The sequence below is a fragment of the Phaethon lepturus genome, unplaced genomic scaffold (genome assembly GCF_000687285.1).
Source record: "Phaethon lepturus isolate BGI_N335 unplaced genomic scaffold, ASM68728v1 scaffold4233, whole genome shotgun sequence".
Taxonomy (NCBI): Eukaryota; Metazoa; Chordata; class Aves; order Phaethontiformes; family Phaethontidae; genus Phaethon; species Phaethon lepturus.
The window spans coordinates 131,240-154,359 of NW_010526906.1; the positions used below are offsets into that span (position 1 = coordinate 131,240).

The 23,120-nt window shown below is 34.4% G+C and overlaps 1 protein-coding gene across 1 annotated transcript in view; it reads right to left on the reverse strand.

Annotated features, from left to right (window-relative positions):
* Positions 1 to 23,120, reverse strand: part of NBEA (neurobeachin) — a gene marked incomplete at both ends in the record, with an annotated part of 159,812 nt that overhangs the window by 100,024 nt on the left and 36,668 nt on the right. Inside the window, 10 exons of the mRNA XM_010283206.1 lie at positions 149 to 366; positions 4,458 to 5,477; positions 5,747 to 5,939; positions 6,282 to 6,405; positions 6,620 to 6,701; positions 8,418 to 8,526; positions 11,309 to 11,401; positions 13,320 to 13,417; positions 13,526 to 13,588; positions 14,368 to 14,447. Coding sequence (XP_010281508.1) covers positions 149 to 366; positions 4,458 to 5,477; positions 5,747 to 5,939; positions 6,282 to 6,405; positions 6,620 to 6,701; positions 8,418 to 8,526; positions 11,309 to 11,401; positions 13,320 to 13,417; positions 13,526 to 13,588; positions 14,368 to 14,447 — 2,080 coding nt within the window. The remainder of the gene's footprint in view (positions 1 to 148; positions 367 to 4,457; positions 5,478 to 5,746; positions 5,940 to 6,281; positions 6,406 to 6,619; positions 6,702 to 8,417; positions 8,527 to 11,308; positions 11,402 to 13,319; positions 13,418 to 13,525; positions 13,589 to 14,367; positions 14,448 to 23,120) is intronic.

The window sequence follows — 23,120 nt, forward strand, 5'->3', positions numbered from 1 at the left end:
AGCACTTCAGCTAACACCAGCTCTTTCCCTTCCCACTAGCCCAGCTTTCCCTTCCCACTATCCCAGTAACATCCCGTCTACAACACATCTAGTTTTTCCTTGTTGATTGAAACACAAAACAGGAGTTAAAGAAGAAACAACCACCTACCTTCTCCAAACATGTACATCTGTTTCTAGTGCAAAAAGCAAGTCTGTCAGGAGCCTCTGGTGCATGGGAGACCATTTAAACTCCGGAATACGAAACATAGTTGTGCGTGGGCCTGGACTAAACTGTCGTCGCTGCTCTTCTGTCATTGGCATTCCTCGAAATCCCAAGTCAACACGTAAATCCCGGTCTTGCTGGGTGACAGATCGACCCTGTACAGCCTACATCAACAAGAAATTCAAAAATCGTATTACCTTTTGTAATGTGTTTTTGAATAGGTCACAGAATTTGAGAAAGGATGGGCTAAAACTGGACTTGAGCATAAACTGCAGGAGATACTGATATTCCAAGGCAGGCAGCATCCTTCCAGTAAAGGAGCTGCTCCAATTCAAATCAATCAGCACTGAGGGGCTACGGCTGGCCTTCCTTTCAGCTGTTCACCAATGTTTTACACTTAGGTTCTTCACTTGAAGTATTACAGGAAAAAACAAATGCAGCATGTGCAACGTCAGCAGTGACAAGGCTTTGCTTATAGGGAACAACCATTCTTTTGTGCTGATAACACAATATTCTTCGAATATTTCACTCAAAACATGGACAAACTACACAGTGATGGCTTCAAGGAATCAGCGTAGTTTTAGACAGCTCTTCATTTTCCAAACTGATTTATTTATCTGGTCTTTTTAGCAGGAGCATTAGAGAATCAAGTCTAGTCTCGCAAATCGCATCCTGCCAATTTTGTTACACTTTGTTAATTGGTTAACAGTTTGATGGATCCTCAGGACATTTTTTAGATTCTTCCAGAGGCGGTGGATGTGAACTTCATTCCCTTTCAACACCTACACAGTCATGACTGTTTCCACTTCGGAATTAAAGACAAAAGTTAAAGATACACGGAGAAGATATTACGGAGAATACCATCAAGGAAAAAGTAGTAAAGAACAAACATTTTGACTGAATTTGAGGCAAATATTCATAAAAACAAAATTACTTATAATATGCAACATCTCTGAAAGGAAGAAATAGACAGTCTAATCCTTGAAAGTATTTTAGAGTGAGTTTAGATTATCTTAAAACTGGCAAAATAGAAAATATACTTGCTTTGCTCACATATTCATTTCCTGATCTCAGCACACTGTTTTAAATCTGGACACTTAAAAGCAAAAAGACATTTATGAAATATTAGTGCTAGCAATGTAAGAATGGACATGGCATTGGAGTTGAGCTGGAAAACTTCTTAGATCTTTAGTCTGACTGATTTTCTGTCGCCAGCATTTTGAGAACAGGGTAGGTTTCCTTCATTTAATTTGACCTATAGGGATCAAAATTGTTACTGTTGCTTTAATTTCCTATGTTTTTCTTAAAGTTATCTTTAAATTATTCTTTTCTTCTTAGACTATCTAAGATTTGAATTTTTTTTATGAATCTTCTGCATAGTGTTTTCAAAACTATTTTCAGTCTTTCCTAATTTGGACCATAGGAAAGAGTTAATTTTATATTCTCAATATTTGATCTACTATTGATAAAGGCATTAACTCTTCTTAGAAGCAGGAGTTTCCCATCTCTACTTTGCTGTGCAATTTGTTGCTTTCTTTCAGTCCTTTTGAAGAAGACAGCCTACTTCTTACTGACAAGGTAGGGGAGTTTATTTTAGATTTGTTTTTAGAGCATTTGTCGTTAGCAACTCCATTCACATACCACTTGTTCTCTTTTGGCTACAACTACAGGCAGTTGTTATGTCAGCAGCAGTAATGGTATTGTAACTGTACCATAACAGGAGAGCTTTTATCTAGGCAATAATACTGTATTTATGAGAATTTTGATGGGCATTGCAGAAACCACCATGAAACCCAACTATCTACACTTGGGTGGCCAGTGTTCAAGTCATTGTCAGTGTTTTCAGTGGTCTCAAAGAGATCAAATCTAATGTGGCAGTTCCCACGCATGCTGCAATCACAACTCCAGCCTCCCGCTCCACTGTACGCATGTTAAAATTAACAATGCTCTTTACTCATTAAAAAAAATGCTTGATTTATGTTTATTTAATACATATTTCCATCTTTTTTTATTAAGGTTAACATCATTTAAACAGAAAAGATGTAACTATGGACAGCTTACAGTTCACAGGGTATTTTGAAACACCCAAAGAAGAGATTAGGAGATAACAATTCAGGTGGTTATACAGTTGATAATTTTTTTTAAGAAAATTATTTTAAAAAGATATTAATGGCTACATTAGTCAACTCACTGTAGTTTATCATTGATTTTAGTGGGAAATAACTGAAATTTAAGTAGTATATGGAGAGTCAAGAGAGTTAACTAACTTGTAGAGTCACACTCGTGAAGAGTACACAGTTTGTGGATAATTTGCACATCCAAATGATACGTTAGGAATTTTGTGAGTAGCTAGGAGTAAAACATTTGGAAAACATTTTGTTTCTCCTATCTTACAATAATCTGATAAAAGTTCATTAACATTTATGTATAATTTTAATCCTAACAAATAATTATAGGCTTGAGCAATTTACATTTTTATAATTCAACTGTTATAGGTGAAATTCATCAAGAAAAAAAGATTAAAGAACAGAAAAGTCCCAAAGTCACACTGAAAGGATTTTCTACAGTAGCTAGTACAAGGTCAGGTTATCTTTTTCATTAAAGATTTATCGTACAAATTTACTGTGCTATGGCTGCGTATAGGTACATAGCAAATGAATACTAGCATTTTACTTGTCTTTTACTCTTTACACAAAAATCCACATTTCAAAATAAAAACTGACTGCTCCTTTTTCATGCTATCCTCCATTCATTCCATTTATCCATGGTATTAACAGTCTTAAAATTAAGACTTAACATAAGGAACTGATAGTAATAGATACACTATTCCTATTGAGAGCTTTCAGGGCTTCTTCTTTATTACACAGAATGCTTTTAAATCCTACATAATGCTTGAAAATCTGTCACTGATGTTATGAGGATTTTCAAAGTTTTGAAAAAATACTTACAAGAGAACCTCAAACTTTTATTATAATACCTGTCTAGGGAATGTAAGAGCTCCATCTGCTTTTCTCTTCAAAACGGAGAAAACATAGAAGAGAGACTTAGAAGAGAGTGTTCTTTCTGTATGTCAGAGACCACTGGTCTGAGTAACCATTTAAAAAAAAATAATTTAAAAGGGAAAGTACCAGTTTTGGAAACCATAAATTGTTTAAATAAATTAAAATGTCCATTCACTGGAGTTTTTCTGAAAGTATTGTCTCCCTCAAGAACAAAGCAAGCAGACTGATCTGTTTTGTTTCATCGGATGACATGTACTTTGAGCGTAGTTGAGTGTATCTCCGAAACTTGTTCTTCTGACAATTTGGTACACACTACACAGTACTGGGCAGAGCAATTTTTGCAATTTTTATTTAGCTCTTCTTCCATAGTTTCAGGAAGTCTGCTTGGCTTTAAAATCCTAGAAGATAAATACCACTCTACATACTGGCCATGCAGTCAGGTAGTAAAATCTTGAAGGTAGTCAATTCTGTCACCTGACAACATCCTTAAAAGCCGCCTTTGATTACATTCTACAGTCTCTGAACAAAGCCAGTGAAGAAATTAATTCTGTGCTTTAAAGCTTCAAAGTGATCCTATATCTTGCTGTGTATGTAGAGTACAAATTATTTCAAAGAGTAGCCTTCTGCCTTGGCCTTCCCATTTTCAGAATGCTACAGCTCTCACAAAAACACTAATTTCTCAGAATTTTTCAGAAGAAGTCCTAGACAAGAAAGGATCTCCATGAAGAAAGTACATACTTCTTTTATTAATAATCTCTGATCTGGAAATCAAGTCACAGTTTTTCTTCTATTATCCCTAAACTATTATTTTCTTGGGTTAAGATCAAATATGGAGATTATTTATGCCAGTATTCCTGTACAGGAGGAAAGACAGTGTGTATTTCATAGTAGAATATAGATATTTCTAATCTTAAAACACACTAACAAGAAAGTCTAAAGCAGAATTCTAAGAGTATCAGTTAATCTGTCCAGAAGAGCTAAGGAAAATGGCTGAGAGTTTCTCTTAGGTAAGTTTTTTTTAAACTAAAGCATCCACAGTTGCAATACATATTTTCTATACAGACATGGAAGACTTCACAATCCTTGGACGTTACGGCATTTTCAAAGCAAATAGGCTTAGAGGATGGACACCTTTCATATAATTAAAGAAATATACTTCAAACATGTCTCAGATCTCATACCATTAACTTATCCAGCAGCAACAAACAACGATTACATCAGAGGCATACATGGCTACAGCACTTGAAACCTACCTGGGTTGTGGTAGTTGTCTGGATCTTCCGTATCTCCTTTCCTGCTTCCTTACCATCATCAGATCTTTCTGTATCTGATATTATACTTCCTGCATCAACACTAGGTACAGTTTTGCTACCAGAAGACTCTGTCTCAAGAGTTGTGGCAGTCATTTCAGCATATTCTAATCCTTTAGACGATGGTGCCAACTCCCTCTCAGAAATGCTACTCATTCCATCTGAAGTTGTGTGAATCTTGAACTCCTTGTCCTCTATTATGCTTGAAGCACATGTTATATCTACATTACCTGTCATATGTGCAAGCAATCCCAAATCATCATTTACACCAAGGTGCATCTGTGTCTCTTGCACATTTGGAATAGAAATGTGATTACTTGAAAGTTCAGGTAGAAGTTTCTCCTCTTGACTAGGTATTTTATCAAAAAGAAATGAGGTATTGTTAGTAGAAGGTTCATCTTTCTCATCAGCCAGAGTTATTAATGGACCATTATCTTTTTCCTCATTCTTCTTAATAATACCCACACTTCCATGAACATTGTTTTGGAGCTTCTCAACAGCAGCGCTATATACATTATCTAGAAGAGATTCAACTTCTACAAGCGCACCATTTTCTCCAGTTACCAGTGTCTCTGGTGATAAATCCATATCATCAAGTTTTACTTCAGTAGCTTCTACCTTTTCAGCTTTTATATCAACTAAAAGGTCATGAACTTCCACATGCACTCCTCCTCCTGGTCTCTCAGCACTTCCAAGCACATCATCTGACACCTTTGTAGCCATGAGCAAGTCCCTCGTATCTGTACTGACAGGGTAATCCGTTTCACTTTCTGGACTTTGGCTTTGTGAAAGGTCTTCTATCTCTCGAATTTCCATTCCACCTTTTGCTCCTGTTGTCTGAGAGGAAAGACCTGAGATGGTGCTTACATTCCCCTTCTTCCCTTTTTTTATGTTTTCTTCTTCTTGCCTTTGATACTCTTCATACATTTTTGCTAGATACTCCTTGTGAGCCTCATATGTGACCTTAAAGAGAAAAGAACAGATTATGTGGATGAATATATGCTATATGAACTTGGACAAAAACTAACAAGAATCTTAACACCACAGTACATACAGCTTACAAGTTGTTTCGTAGCAAAGGACCTAAAAGGATGACAAAAAATTGCCACCTTGACATGTACGGAGACAGCCACCAGATGGCACTAAATCACTTTACATCTTCTATTACTATGTTGCGAGTCCCTTTGGAGGATTTACCAGTATTAAAACAACATCCACGAGCCATTTCTTACCTTGGAATGGGCTATAGAAAGAGTATCCACCCATACTCTCCAGCCTCCCCATTCATATTTTATTGCATGATACAAGAGAATACGGAAAATGTTGTAAACCATCTCTGTGATCTTCTGCTCTTCAGAGTTCTTCGGGTTAATGTATCCCAGAGAAAACATCCAGTCCTGCCACACTGAACACTGAAGTAAACATCTAAAGTGAAATAATTAGGTCAAAATATATCCAAACAAAGCTTCTTTATTTTAACATTATGATAGTTAAAATAGGAGGAAAATAATATGGTACATCTCCTCTGAACATCAATCCAATGGTAGGAAGAAACTTAAAGATACTTCAGGATGAAAAATATCTAAAGTATATTCTAAAAAAAAGAACCCAGTATTAGTTGCTGAACTAATAAAAGTCACCCCAGACTTATTCCATTTATTTTTTATATATTCCATTTAATATACAGTGTAAAATTCTACAGAGAGTACAACAGATTGCTATTACCTACAAGTCAAGGATGAGAAAATACTATTTGTAGTGACATACCTTCTGTTTTCACGGCTATTACTAAAGAGTTTTATCATATCAGATAAGAACAAACGTCGAACTTCCATCAGCTCTGCACTTGGCGTGGAGTTTTTTAACAGTGTTGCCACCACCTTAAGAATCACTTTGAAAGAATAAATTAGTTACGTAACACATTTTAACATTAAAAAAAAAAGTTGAATTGTTGACAGCGACTAATATAAGTAGTAACTGAAACCCGTATGTATTTGAGACACACTAATAAATTGATCTCGCTTCCTGAACCATAATTCTTTCCAAACACCCCCACAACCTCTAGACAAAACATTTATCATACAAACATAAAATATTGTCCTTACTTGGATTCTGAATTTTCACTGTGGAATCTGGTTCTGGATGCGGTTTATGAACAACTTGAGTGCAGACTTGTTCTGTCAAAATCTAAAATAGAATATTAAGTTCCTTTTACCATTTTTAATTAAACTCTACAGAATTTCTTTGTTCATTTTTAAATTTGTAAAGAACATTTATGACGGCTACACTGTAACTTCATATATAACATTTTGGTAAAATATTTTTATTCTTGAAGAATGGAAATGAACAATTCCTCTATGCAAGGATAAAGACTTTCAGTGGTTGGTTAACTAACTTTTTAGTTAGCTGACTAAATACACAATAATGGTGTTTTAAAGATATTTCATTCATATTCCTCATAGTGTTATACATTCACAGATCAAAAATTCTTTCATGAGCATTGTACATCAAAAGCTATTCTCATGCATTCCATACATAAACAAACCCAAGTATTTCTTAAAATTGGGTTTGGTTTTCCCCCACTGGGGAAGAGGAACAGTCACAGACAACATTCCATAGGAATAATCCTGGGGCTTCACATAATGAGCAAGACAGATCATTCTCCTGTTTCATGAACTGTACCTGACAAACTAATTAATTAGATAGCTGTCACAGGTTCTGTGTATGCTAATTTATTTTTAAGAACAAGCTAAAAATTTAACAATATTAACGCGGGATTCTCAGTAAGTATATTCAGGCACATGTATTTCAAAATAGAATAAATTCACTAGTAATTCTTATTTATTTTAAAGCAGAACTTTAGCTCATTCATTAATCGATAATCAATAATCAATACTCAAACTAATGTCAGCTGTAAACACAATATCTTTGAATGGGTCTTTACATATTGGTTTTTAAAATAGAATGCAAATATGCCTTTGCTTTTTATGAGAGAACATGGAAAATATCAGTTCCTTAGAAAATCTTTTGTACTTCTGGCACTTAACTCCTTTTTCTCCTCCTCTGGCTATTTCTGCTGGTTTTGGCTGGGATAGAGTTAATTTTCTCCATAGAAGCTAGCATGAGGTTGTGTTTTGGATTTGGGGTGAAAACAATGTTGATAACGTACTGGTGCTTCCAGTTGTTCCTAAGCAGTCAAGGACTGTTCAGTTGCTGGCCGGCCAGTGAGTGGGCTGGGGGTGCCCGGGGAGCTGGGAGGGGACACGGCTGGGACAGCTGACCCAAACTGGCCACAGGGATATTCCATACCATACAGCGTCATGCTCAGGATATAAAGCTGGGGGGAAGAAGGAAGGGGGGGACGTTCAGAGTGGTGGTGTCTGTCTTCCCAAGTAACCGTTACACGTGATGGAGCCCTGCTGCCCTGGAGATGGTTGAACAACTGCCTGACGATGGGGAGTGGTGAATGAATTCCTTGTTTTGCTTTGCTTGCGTGCGCGGCTTTTGCATGAACTATTAAAATGTCTTTATCTGAGCAACCTGCTGTAGTTGAAGATGTCCCTGCTCATTGCAGGGAGGTTGGACTAGATGACCTTAAAAGGTCCCTTCCAACCCAAACTATTCTATTCTATGATTCTATGGTTCTGTGGTCTTAAATAGCAGGATCTGTTCCATCACCATAAGTGAAAAGTCTTACAGAGACTAAATAAAAATTATGACATTGTTAGTAAAAGTATCCAAAACATGAAAAAGTACATTCTGAACGAAGAAATCCATTCTTAAATTTCTTTCTAAAATTTTCTGAAAAGTCTTGATAATAAGGATATTGTAAAGCACAGAGTGACAATATAATTAAGTCGTAATTTTTATAATAGGGAAGACAAACTCTATGTTTAACTGTACCTCATAAAGTGTGTTATATGTTGTAACGGTCACCGTATTTGTATGCAGCATCAACCTTTCTCCAAGAAGTGTGAAAAGACTGTGAGTATGCATGATTTCAACCTTTCGCCTGGAAGAGAAAATAAAAATATTAGGAAAATGCCAAGCACGTTGAACATTTTAAGTAAATACAAAAAACCCAGAAGACATATATTTGATGTTGCATGAAAAAGTTCTAAAACTTGTTATTCTGTAAATATTAAGAATGAAACATCATTTAAGACTATTTCCAATATGAATACAATTGTAGCAATACACAAAAGTTCTCATATATTACAATGCAAAGGAAATAAAATTCTGAAAGTTCTGAAAGTCCTAGTGATTGAAGTGAGTTTTATAACTAGGATCAAAAACTACTCAAATCTTAAAAAGTGGAGAAGAAAACAGCCCACATCAGTGAATTCCATCTGTCCCAAAACACTACTCTTTTAAAATTAGATATTACTTCATAATTAAACAGAATACTTCCTGTAAATTGCATTATTAAATTTATCTACTACTGTAACAAATAAGAAATAAAAGTCATTATTCAAAATAATAGCCTATATTAAAGCAGCAGAAAAATATGAAATAAGATAACATACAGTAAATTTTCTGTAAAATTTTATGCATTCAAAAGCTAAGAAACTCCCTTTTCATGTTTCCTGGTGCTGATAACACAGGTTTAAAGTACATAGATTCATTCTAGAACTTTTGAAATTAACACATTATATTATAATTTTCAAATAACCACAGAAGAGAGTGGCAACAACTTATAACAGTATGCACTCTTCTGTGCACAGAACAGAGTTCAGGAGTCACTTAGGAGAAGAAGTACACGTATTCAACCTTGTGAGCTATGATGCAGCACATGGAAGTGAAAACTCATTGGAAGGTTTAAATGTGCAGATAAAAACCAAAAGTAAGTAACGGACTATGATTTCAGTGGTGGCACAGAAAGAATCAAAGATGGAAGAGAGGGCAAAGAACAGGATTTTGCCAACTGTTAAGGTTAGACAAAGTAGTCTATCATCACAGATCACAAAGAAAAATCAATTTAGTTATTCAGGCTCTCATCTAACACATTACTGGTCACTTTTCCTAAGAATCAATTGCCTCCACTCAACAGCATAATCTGCAGTAAATATATATATGAACTTCAGCAATGGTAACTGGTTTTGTACCTACACATTTGTTATTAATATTGTATTGGTTCAGATTTCATAAATCGCATTATAACATCTCCTTATGCAACTCTGCTTTAGTGTAGTGAACACAATGTCTGTTTCCTGTATTGTGAAACAGAATTTTAAGTGCTTTATAATTTTATAATCGCTTAGCATTTCCTGTAGTTGACTACAGTTTTATAAAATCGTGTATATGCACACATACGTATGTACACAAATAGGCACAATTTGTGTTAGCGCTAGCTGTAAGGGATGAAAATGGGGGGGCATTTTTACTTGCTGAAATCTACATAAAATGTGAACATTTACAGATGTTCAGAGGTCTGAAAAAAACCTTTGAAAGTCACACAGAATATTCAAGTGGATTTCAATGACTTCAATTACATGAAAAATAAAGTTATTTAATTTTGTGCTAAGCACTTGCTTTCACTCAACAATGGAAACTACACTGATACATCCATAATTACAAGTGGATGCTAAGGACCGGGAAATGAAATTTCAGCTTCTGAAAAATCTCACTTTTCTTTTTCTGTAATGTTCCATTGACAGAGTTTACTACTTAATTTACTGGATAAGATAAATATTTTAAACAAATTATTTATTTGGACACAATCAGGCTTCTGCACAAGTCAAACCTTCATCTGGTGTATCTTAATGCAACTCCTATCAATGTGAACGATTTTTAATAAGTAATGTTTGAAAAGCCCTTGGAGATTCTTGAGTGGACTATCAATTTGCTTCATTAATTCCCCGACCACTATTTGGCTTGCAGCATCTCAAAAGAAAAATCCCATTTGGGAGCATATTCTCAGCTAACTGTCTCTCAATTATACAGTCATACTTTATTGATCTTACCGAGAAAAGCATGTCTAGCAGTACCGCACACCGGCTGGACCCCTACCTCCTCTCCCTTCCAAGGAGGATTTAGATGATGAAGTCTCTCATGAAGCACACAGTTAATTTTTATACTGCAGTCTCCCACTGGAATATTGTTGTGGGTTAACCCTGACAGACAGTTAAGCACCACACGTAGAAGGGGGAAAGTGAGCAGCAGGAGATTACGCAGCACTGTATGCTTTTTAATTCTTTCTTAACACTGAAATATGGAAGATGAGACTAAGTACATCTATTTCGTGACACCTATTCTTCTCAAATGTGAATATTTCTTGCTGCCACATTGTATACATTAATATTTCTTGCACAGAGGTGTGTCCTCACCTCCTTTTTTATGATCATTTACTTAGTCTATTTGCTTTTCCTTCTGAAACTTTCCCATGTGAATAAGATATTCTTCTATTTAATTTTTCCCACAATTTTAAAGTTATTTTTAAAAGTACTGCCCTGAAACTTTTATTGCAATGACACTGAAAATTTTTCATTATCCTTAGCTGAACATACAATATACATATAAAAAATGTATTTTTGGAAAATGTTATTCAATTGTTTTAAGACTTGGATTTCAGCATATTTGGCAGACAATCGCTGTATGTTTTCAAATGTCAGAACAAGTTAACCGGAAAATTAATTTTATCCCGATGTATAAAGGTGCAAATTATTAATCAGAAAACCTAATGATTTTAAGTAATCTCTAAAGACTGTCAAAGAACACAAGGTAATCATGACAAAAAGACAAGAAGAATTTGGAACTTAAATACATCACTATAACAATTTTAAAAGTACACTTACTTATGACCCAAGTGTTTAAGAAAATAGCCAAGGACCTTCAAAGCTTGCACCCATATACTCTCACTTTTGGAAGCCAATAATTTATAAATTACTCTAAAAAAGAAAAACAAATTCAACAGTTTTTTCAGTTTATTAGTGAACATCACATATATAGATTGTATTTCTCTGAACAGGGATACTTCTTAATAAAACTATGAAAATAACAATTTACACAAAATGGAAGGTTACACTGAAAGCACCAAGCACAGCGTAAGACTTTGATTATGAATTCTTTAGGTTAGAGACATGGTGTCTTTTGGTTCAGTTCAAGATTTCATAACTGAAAGCAACAACCTTGTCTCATACTTCTACCTAGGAACAATCAAATAAATGACAGTCTGAGCTGTTATAGCTTAAGACAAGAGAAGCAGACTGGAGCACGTAAGGTCACATCCTAGAGTTTTCTGGAGTACCTGGATGTTACTAAAAATCTTGTTTCAGTCTTAAAAACCCTACTCAATATTCTTTCTACACAGGATAGGGTACCTGCATTTTATCACAGGATGTTCATACTGAAATCTCATTTGTCAAAAGTGAAATGTGGCAATATAGTACACAAAATCCCATATACACCTATGAAGGTGCATCCTCACTGCATCAAAATTTGAAGTAGAAAAAAAAATAATACATCCCATGTTTTTAAATCCTCTATAAAAAAAGGCCTAAAAATTTAACTAATTTAATTTATTACTTATTTAATGAATATGATTGGTTTAAGCACAAATTCTACATTCTTTCAGAAAGGAAACCACTCTTGATTTGAAGACATCAAGAGACAGAAAACTGTCTTCAACAAGAACAGAAGACTGTTCTTCAACAAATTTTTAAATTTATATTTTAGTTTCCCATTTAAATTAGCTGAGTTCCAGCTTTTAGCCATTCTTTTCAGTCTTTTTCTAATAAAGAGAACTTTAGGAGATGGTATCTTCTTTTGAAAGGACTTATGCCATTATCGAATGACCTCTGAGGCTTTTGTCCCCTGATAACCTAAGGAGATGAACCCTTAATTCAATGTAAGGCATGTTTTTTGAACACTTAAATGTTGCAATTCTGTGCATGGTCTCGACTTTTCCAACACAGACTTTTAAACACAGATACTGCACCACCAAACAGTTTTAATATTGGTACCACAAATGTTACATAAAGTTGTGTTAAATCCTCAGTCTTACCCGTCTTTGAAAGGTGTCAAGAATAGAATTCTGTCTGAATACAGACAACTATAGGCAGAAAACAATGTCCTAACTGTAAGCACGAGTCTTCCCTTCAACTAGCATTGTCATTCAAACAGTTTTAAATACAAGTATTTATAAGATACTAGCATTTTGGCAAAACAAAGCTTCAATTTATCAGGTAGTAGATGTTTGGGTTTTTTTACTATCCCCTTGTATTTTTCAAAGTATTTTCAGCACAAAACAAAATTCTATAGTAAATATGAAATTATTAGCATAAAAACCTGCATTACCAAATTAGGCATAAGAAAACAACAAAAATACCACTTCTCTGGGAACTATCAGTTATTAATTTTCTGCCAAACAGATAAACGTATGAATTGCACAGATAGCCTTTTTAACCTTTTCAGAGAGAATTTGAGAGGTTAGGGCACAATGTGTCTTGTTTTCCTCTTCTTCCCTCCAGATTATGTTAAACATCTGAAGACAGAATATTAAAAATTATTCTGGAATAGATACTTGGTGTTTTGATGCATCTTGTTAATTACATATTCTATTTGAGATTGAGAAGCAAGCACAACAGTGCATTTATCTTCAAAAATCATAACAATAACCTTAAGTGGAAATTTTTTTTCCTCCAAGCTATCAAAACCGTTCTGTTTTGGACAAAAAATATAGCCTAAGTTAATAAAAACTGTAATTGGAAAGATCAGCAAGTATGATATTTATGTGAAAAGGAAGCAATCTGGAGAGTGATGATACCGGAGCTAATTTTAAGATATTTTCTCACTTCACTGTCTTACCGTATCCCATTTCTCTGATCAAAGGCAGGTATCATGGATGCTGGATGTTCGGACATTAGTGCCACTAGCAGCTGCAGCACATCATGAATATTTTCATCCTGTATGACAAGCATCAATGTTATTCTACAAACTAACCTCAACAGCAGGCTTCCCATAGAGCTGGTAAAACTGGTTACAGTAAAAGATAGGTAATTACAGAAATGTACCTCATGCATTGTTAGTAAGTAATTTAATATGCTCTGCAGTTCATCTTCTTTCACTCCTCGATCCTAAAAAAAAAAATAAAAAAAAAATGAGGGGATTACTCAGAGAAAATACATTCTTAAGTTTGGCTCAACAAAAACATGGCCAAGTCAAATAATCCTACAATTTAAACTCAAAAGACTGAATTCTCTCTTTCATTTCATTGCTTTTCCTTATCACATTGACAACTCAAACAGCATGAAGTTTCTAGCCCTCTATTCCTGCTAGAAAGGATTCTTATAGTGTGGGCCCTCAGATACTATTAATTATTACTGCCACTCCTCGAAGCCCTGACACAGAACAGAAAAAAACCAGGAGGAATTAGCCAGTCCAGAAAACAGTGGTTTTTAGTCTAGTCTCAAATGATAGATTATACCTCAAAGATTAGCGTTCAGCTGTAACAGAGAGAAAGAGTCCTAGACCATTTCAACCAGTGGTAGAAACAAAAAAAAGGATACAGCCATAACTAACTTAACAACTGCCATTACCTTTTTCATTTGATCAATCAAGCAACTATCTACTATCTTATGAAAAAATCCTAAATAACTGAAAGGTTCTGGAGTGTCACATACTATTTCTGCAACTGCATTTAATAAAATATATATGGCATAGTTTGGTGAGGTTAATAAGAAATATTTTACAGATTTATTACCTTTATGTTGATTAGAAATATGTGCACGAACATTAAAATTAACCAGAAACGGATACAATACCTGACCGGTATTACATATTTACTTGTATGAAAGATCCTATTACATATATATAACAGATCTCAATGTTTTCTATATAGAATAGACTCTTTTACCTTCAATATAAGTTGTTTCAAAAACAGCAGCATAAATGCCCTTAGGGATATGATTTCTTTCTGTGAGGGCCGAGGACCATCTGGAAGAAGCAAAATATACCGCTTTTAAATATAAACTAATTCCTTGAATGACTGCAGCTTCTTAAGGAAATCACAGTTCCTACAACAGATTTAGTATTCTATTAATTATGTAAATGTTCATATTTGCAAATGCTATCATTTATAACCTTTCAGAATCACATTTTACAGCACTAATATACATACGTATAAGTGATGTTTCATTTTGAAAAAAAAGAAATCCATATATATATATATTCTTAAACAAAGACACAGGAAGATGAAAGGTAGTAATCAGGTCTAGACTCACACAACTAAATTAAGATATATGTTCTGTAGGTGTCTTCATATGAGCCAGGAGTTTCAAACCCCAATATAAGCAACTTCCCTCTTTACTGACGACATCTACTCGACTGACCCAATGTCAGTGCGCAGTTCAGGATAAAAATTATGAGTTCTATTGACTACATTGAGTTGCATTCCACTGAAACCAACAGGAGTTTAAACACCTAGTACAAGGCACACTGTGGACATGTAAACTTAAAAGGGTCTGAATACAAAGTTGAATCTCACCTAAAGTACATGATAACAACTTGGAATAACTAAGCCACCATTTTAAATACCATCTGAATGAAATCCAGCAGAGAAAGGATTAATGAAATGTTAGTGGTGGGCATTACCTGTAGCAGAAACTGAATCTATTTTATCAAAGATAAATTACCATCTAAAGAAAATATTAAATTTAAACCAGAAAAAGTGATCCATAATACTTTAAACAATTGTGCTTGAGCAAGTACATTAGGAAAAAAGAAGTAACTAAAAAATTGAATAAGAAACAGAGGTTGAACAGCTATATTGACTTGAACCTTGCTCTATTGTATTTTTCATTATCCCTTTTCATACATAGTTAAGTTTGAACTGGAAATTCCTTTGTTAAGTTCCTACAATGTGTGTCATAGACAGTCCTAAATTTTGCACAGTGAAAATAAATGCAGACTGATTTATTTTTTCATCAACCATTTAATCTTATGCTGATAAACACATATCAAAGCTTAATAACACTCTATGTCTCAGTATTATTTCCAATCCAGATGAATGTAACCTTTTAATGAAGATTTTTTTTTATAGTGTCCAGTGCCACTCTTCGAAGTGAAGCCACTGTTGTACACACAGTAATTCAAGCTTGCAAAAAAGGCAAACCTGAAGGAAAATTATATTTGTTTGACTAGCAGGAACAAAAAGAGTTTTCTTCCCTGTTTAAGAGTGGAGAGAGAAGAACTGGGTACTTTTCAAAAAGAAGCAAATAATTCTCAACCTCCCCTCCCCATCATATGTAAAAACAGTAAGCATATCATTGTAAAAAGTCTATCATATATGCTTTAATAGTTTTATAACCATACATCCTAATGGCACCATTAAACATCTATTTCTCATTATAAAAACAGAAATTGGATTTTTTGGTACTAGTTGTAACTACATTAAATATTGAATGTGTTTTTATGGAAACGGTGTGCTTCTAGCCAATAGCTATTTTTTTCCCTAATTCAAATGCAGATTCAACTCTAACTGCATGACAGAAACCTGTTTCTTTGCACACCCTCTTCCTTCCTACACCTTACTGGGTTCAATATTGGACAATATCTGAAAACCAGGCCTAAAAACTGAGGTATTTTGTCTTTTCTGGAAGACTGTAATTATGGAAACAGAAAACAGAACAATAAGACAACGGAGAGCTCTGCAAAGCATTTCAGTAACAGAAATTTTAAGGAAGGATTAAAAAGAAGATATCCCAAATTAACTGGGCACCTGTTCAAAGATACCTGAATTTCATATTTCTTATTCACATACCCACTAGTTTCTCTAGAGATGTGCGAGAACCCTGAAAAGGGTTCTTCAACACACGGAAGATACAAAAGGAGTTGTTGCTTGCAGGTTATATGCCAAGCAAGTAAAACGATGCTTTTTCCTTCAGTCCTCCAGTACTATTTATTCCGTGTATTTTGGTTGTGTCGAAGATTCACTGCATTAGAATCAGAAAAAGGGGACAGCCTCTGCCCAGAAGACTTTAATAGTTTGAAAAATTAAAAGAGGACTGGTAGAGAAAAATAAGAGAGGCTGGAGAAACTGGAGGCTATGTAACCATTAGGTAGCTACAAATAGTGGAAGAAAGGACTGCAGCAATAGTAATGCAACAGTCCTCTGATACAGATTGAATGAAATTAATCTGGGAAGTTGTAAAGCTACATAAAGTGGATTTGCCACTACAATTGTTATGTCATCACTTTTTGGCTTCATAACTAGTTGAAGAACTTCATTATTAACTGAAGATTTATTTAAAAAAAATGCATCATTGCCCAAACAATGGTATAATTTATGTTATAATTAAAAAATATACTTTATACACGCATATACTGAGGTAAAGAGAGACAAGTGGATCTTGTTTTTCAGCTCAAACATTGAAAAGTAGTTTTCTTTATTGTCTATTAATCTTTGGACCCATCACTGGATGGACAATTCAGTGTCACCATCACTTAGACACTGACTAAACCCAAACCCAATCCAAATCAACAACAGAGATAATCCTTTTACGATCTCATACAGCAACCCTGTAATACAAAAGTATTTGTCCCTCGTACAAAATAGCAAAATTCTTGTTAATTGGCAAAGAGAAAGGATCCCTTATCCCACACGAGGATGAGTCACTAAATAATTTCCTGCTTTTAGATTTTTTTGGTATGTATTTATTGCAGATAGCTCATGATTTGCATCAGATTTTTTTAAAATATACACTCATAATGAGAGTTAGCCAGCTTTATCCAGACAAAAATAAATTAAAAAAAAATTACCCAATTCATCCATGCAGCACAGAGCAATTATAGGTGTATAAACCAGAACTAATTAAGATGGAATAAGTAAACATATTCACAGAACAAAGTACAATCAGTACTGGTGTAAAAAACTCATTGGGAACTTTGAATAGCAAAAATAATGATCTCTAATCCTGTCTTTGGAAATAAAACACTGTGTTATCAGCTCTACAAGCAACCGAACACAACATCCTTCTATCTGTTTTTTTTTTAATGTGTAAAAAGCATGATTTTTCTATTCCTTAAATTAATAAAACACGATACAGAGAGCAGAATCTGATCTCCACACATGCATAAATAACATCATGTTATGCAGATCACAGAAAGACCTACTTTTTATCTTACTGTTGCAAAGATAACGAGAACTGAGTTCCACTCTAACCCAGCCATTGAAATAACTCCATGCAACTTTTTTTATCCATAAAAAGAAAATTTGCAGTTACTTTTTCATAATAATTTTCATAATTCCCATGTTACTAGCTCACGTTCAAAAATGTTGGACATTAAAAACATTCTTGAAAACTCTATCTAACATGAGATAAATTGGACTTTAACAACCATGGATTCTGTAGCAGGAGGCAAGATACCACTCAGGAAAGTCTGTTGAGAGTAAGAGCTGAGAAGCGCACTGGAAACACTAGTAGATAAAAAGAAATGCTTGGTCAAGGACTCAAGAATGAACTATGCTACTCAGCAGCCTGAAACGAACCTTTCTTTCATACCAACAATGAAGTTGCAAGTATTTCATAGGGATGCTCTGCAACAGAGTCCAAAATTACAGTTTAGCACAATACAGTTCTGAGAGTTGTTAACACTGAGTATCCTAAGTTGTTTTTTTTTTTTAGGAAAAGACCTTACAATATTTAGTTTATTTATTTATTATTGCATACATTTAATGCTTTCTCTTTACTATACCACTGTTGGTCCATTAGTGTTTTCAGAGAATGCCGTGCAATTGGTAAGTAATTCCAATGAGGGTTTTTCAAGGCATAAATATCATGGTGGAATCTAATAAGTTCTCTCTTAAATTACAGAAATTGTACATCAACTTAATTCAGCAACACGGAGAATTTTTTTTTAAAGTGCATAAATGTTTTGTTTCTTTTTAAAAGGTTAACAAAGAAATTAAACTATCCAATAGTTAGTAGACACCCAAAGATGAAAATAAAACAGTATATTTAAATTTGTTGCTTTTTATTAAAAATATGTGTGTCTTGCCCCTTGTGAAAGACACTCACAGCTTGGCTTGTCTTTAAATATCAGTCTAGTATATATTTTGAAAAGATGAAACATCAAAGAACAACAAAGACTGGTAACATAACGCTAAGACGGCTCTGGCAGCTTGAAGTATTATCATTGAAATGCATGATCTACCATAGCAAGATAAAGAACTAAATATCTTCCCACTTATCCTCTTACTCATTTCCAAAATCCACAAAAGGAAATAATTACAGAAGGAAGTAATATAATTTTAAATAGTTTTTACTCAATTGTCTGCTTCACTGTGTCTTTAGATGCTGCAACTGCTGGGCAACCTATGATCTTCTCCTGCCTTCACATCTTATTCTGTATGATTTAACAAAATGTTAAAGGCATGCATGAGGCAAATCAAGAGAACAGCTGTAACCATAATTCAAGCAAAATGTAAAATATAATAAAGTTTAAGGATTCTTTCCTGTGGAAATTGGTTCGACTTTTTCTGCTTTTCCTGACATAAGAATTATTTCACAAGTTTACTTTTAATATGGTCTTAATAAAACACAAGTCGCTTCATCCTGCCACCTATTTATAACTGGCAATATACTTTAAAAAAAAACCACAAACACAACATAAAGAAAGTAAAACTCATCATTTTAAACAGAAAACTTGCCACCACTATGTAGGTCTTTATCTAAAATATAAAACCTACTAAGAATAATTATCAAGCAAGCTGGTAAGTATATATTTTGAAAAAGTGTTTCTAATACTTTGGAAGGAAACAAACCAATACAAATTTAGTATACTGATTCCAAGAAGAAATACCAGTTTGAAACAGGAAAGCAATACTGAAAGAAACAAAACCAAAATTGAAATAAATATTTGAATCTTTTAAATAATTCAAAACATTGACAGCTCCTATTTTATAAGATGAATACGGGGAGAAGCAAGGGGGAAACATTCATTTTTTAAGAAAACAGCATTAGCCAAATGGGAAGCTTCAATATGGAGCTACTTTGGCTTTAAACGAGGTATACTGAACTGTCAGTACAGAAGACTCACACACTTTGTGCTTTATTAAACAGGGGAAGGCAATAAAAACTTGAAGCTGAGTAGCTGTCTGCAAGTAATAGTAAATCAGCTACTAATATTAAAAAGTGTTTCAGAATCTCGACATAAAAAATGCTATGCCTAGAAGACAAGAAAGCATCACACTACTAAAATGTCTGCATGAATAACCTTACTTTCTAATATGACATAAAATTATTTGGAGGCAGTATAGTTCAGTGACGTTCAGTCACATTTCAGATATTAGCAAGATTTCCATTAAAGTCTTTTTCGGATCTGAAAAGACTGATGTCAAGTTAACTTAAGAGTTTCATCTGCCTCTGATAAGGGAATATCATATGCCATTTTCTCGCACTATGACATTTTTCTGTTTCTTACAGTAAAATTACTGCTCATAGACAATGGGTCTTGTTCTTTCATTTTGAAACATCAAATGCTCTTTAAAATGGAACAACTCTAACATTCACATAATTGTATTCTTACAGTGTAAGTTTCTTATTTTGGCAAATTTCTTTTTACACGTTACTTTATGTTTTAACAAAAGATGAACTTGTTGGCTACATGTGGCAGTAGTGGCTGTATGCAGGCAAATAAAATCAACAGAAAAACAAAATCCTGGAACAGTTAACTTTTTTGAAATACTAGGATTGGTGAAGTTATGAGCTGCTGAAAACAGAGGTGGAAAGAAAAAAGCATGAACTGTATTACCTACAGCTACTTATAGTATTGTGAGACTATTAGCCTGAATCAGCCAGACCTGCATATCACATTGGCAGATTGCACTTAATGTTAAAAGAAGGATTATCTGGTGAAGAAAAGTAATGTAATACCCAAGTGATTAAACCTTTTGAAAAGTTTTCAGGAATTTCATTGACTGAAAGCAATTAATGTGATAAAAACCTAATATGAAATTAAGTTAACATGAAATTAAGTTAATATGAAATTAAATTTAGCAACCTATCACCTCAGCAATTATTATATTTCCACAGTCGTTTGCTTGCGAATCACCACACTTATTACAGCTGTATTAGTCAGAAGCAGAGGCTACCTGTGAAATACTAGCAAAAAAAGTCCTAGTGCTGATTTGCATGGAGAAATTCCATAGCTATGCTGGATTTGCACATCCATTGCTATGTCACTGATCTTCCTCCCTGATAAGCCAAAATTTTTCAACTCAACACAAGGAAAGCCATTTTTACAGACAGGAAAGAGAGTACTACAAAATACTTATAGTTCCATCAGTTATATGGGGCTTTCTGCAGTCTAAGCAACAGGGAGGAAGGAAAAGGACAAGGATCAAAGAAGAAAGTTGAGATTAACATTTAAAAAAGTCAAGTTTATCTAGAAATATAACTAAAGGAAAAAAAGGAAAAAAATCAAATACAGTGGATAATAATATGTATTTTGAAAATGTGCATGGTCTCACAGTTTATCAAGCACCTTCCCAACTACTGTATGAAGGCCTTAGTAATTGTGATTTTTGTTGTCACACTACTACAGCAAACCATCAGTAACTTGCACTATCTGATTCCTTCTCAGAGACCTACCTGGTTGCCTTCCTGAGAAAACCAGAATATTGTCTGGAACTCACACAAATGCGACGAGAGTGTACTACATGCTTAAAATAGGTAAGAATCAAAGAAAAGACAGGGAAGTAAACCAGCCATATGTATGCTAACTTACAGTTAACTGATTCAATTCTCATTCCTAATAGTGTGACCTTGTGTATCCCATGACTTCTGTTCAGATTTTGATGAATACATTATATATTTTTTTCTAGCTATTCAACTGGCATTACACATGCAAATACTCCAAAAATACAGCTAACTGCAGAGACGCACATCTGAGCAAGATAAAAAACAAGCCATACCTCCTACAGAAAGAAATGTCACACTGTTTCCACAAAAGAGCAAGCCTAGCCAGAGGGAAGTCTGCAATATGCAATACATTTTCAAAGTGTTGTTAGGGACTAGTGTCATGGCACAGAAGCACAGGAATGCTTTAATTAAAACACAAAACAAAACAACCCCCAGAAAAACAAAACCCAAAAAGAATTACTGCCATAACAAGTAGACAATATTATAAAACTTAAGAGTCTCAAACTAGTTGAGCAATTTTCCAGGTCTCTGTCTAGGTGTAAATATGGTTGGCACCTGAAAATTTTACCTCCCAACAGCTGGTCATTCAACAGTCACAAATACAATGTACGTCGTATAAGATGGTCAGTTCAGTTCTTAACATCCTAATTCCTCACTGAGCTTAGACACGTGATTAACTGATGGCAAAACTGTACCTATGCAGCATAACAGTGTAACCCTCAGAGTAGAGCTCTGAAAGCATGAAGCTGGATAAAGTCATTCCCAGGGTACGATTCAGCTCACCCTAATTTCAGACATCTACAGTGTAGTTGTCAACATGTGCGACCAGCTTCTAACCCTCCACTGAAGTCAATGGAGATTTAATCAATATAGCCAATGGAGTCTAGAGAGCGACTGCCTTTCAAACAGTTCTCAAGGCTCTGTTGACTGGGGTAAGACATAGGTTCCTAAACATACTTACCAGTGTGATTTGACATGCCATAAGGTATCCAAAATACCTACACAGAACAAGCAGATTTGACACAGGATGCACAGGACACCTACATGCTTCTGAAAGGCAGGTGGGATGCCCCACTGAGACTAAAATGATGATAGAAACCCATATTCAGGCACCTGACTCCTGCATTCCACTGTGTATAATCAGCAGATGTCTAGGTCAGATGGAGACGCTTTCATTGTAGGTACTGAAAAGGAACTTTTATTTTGGCAGAGGGAATCCAGAATCAGTGTAAGTGGAAAATATACTTTATCATTGACAAAAATTTAAAGCTAATCAAGTAACCACCACAGTTAATCTTCATAATCTGGTATTACAAACTTTTCATTCAAATGAACAGGGAACAGTGTGCTTTTGTTGGGTATATTTAAAGCAAATATTAGTAATTGTATGAAGAATATTGTTCATCTAATATTATAGTATGAGAGAACTATAAATGAGGTCCCAAGTCCAACAGCAGCTCTTTCTGTGAACCTCAGCAAGTTACAGCTTCTCTGCCTATTAGGATATCTAATCTAGGGCAAGAATTGTTCCTTCCATTTTTATTAATTAAAAAAAAATATTGAAGAAACCCCATATGCATACAGCTTATTTACAAATGAAGAATTATCCAATATCTTATATGTTATATATGTAACATTCTTAAATGTTTGGATATGTGACAGCACTAAAACATTCTCCAATTATTCAATTTCTCAACATGACAGTAATAGTTACAGAATAAAGATAATTAATAAGTTCTGCTATATCAATTAACTTTTTAAGAGACTTTCAGCTGAATCCTCCCTGCTGTACACAAGTAGTCAGCTAAATGTAATGACATTACAGCTGGAATATACAGGATTAGAATAATTTGATGCTCTGGTTAATACACATCTGTTACATGCAGCGTTTAGCCCGTATGTATTATTGTATTTTGTTGTTGCTGTCATTCAATGCTTCCTGAGCTAAGCTAAGCACATGATTATA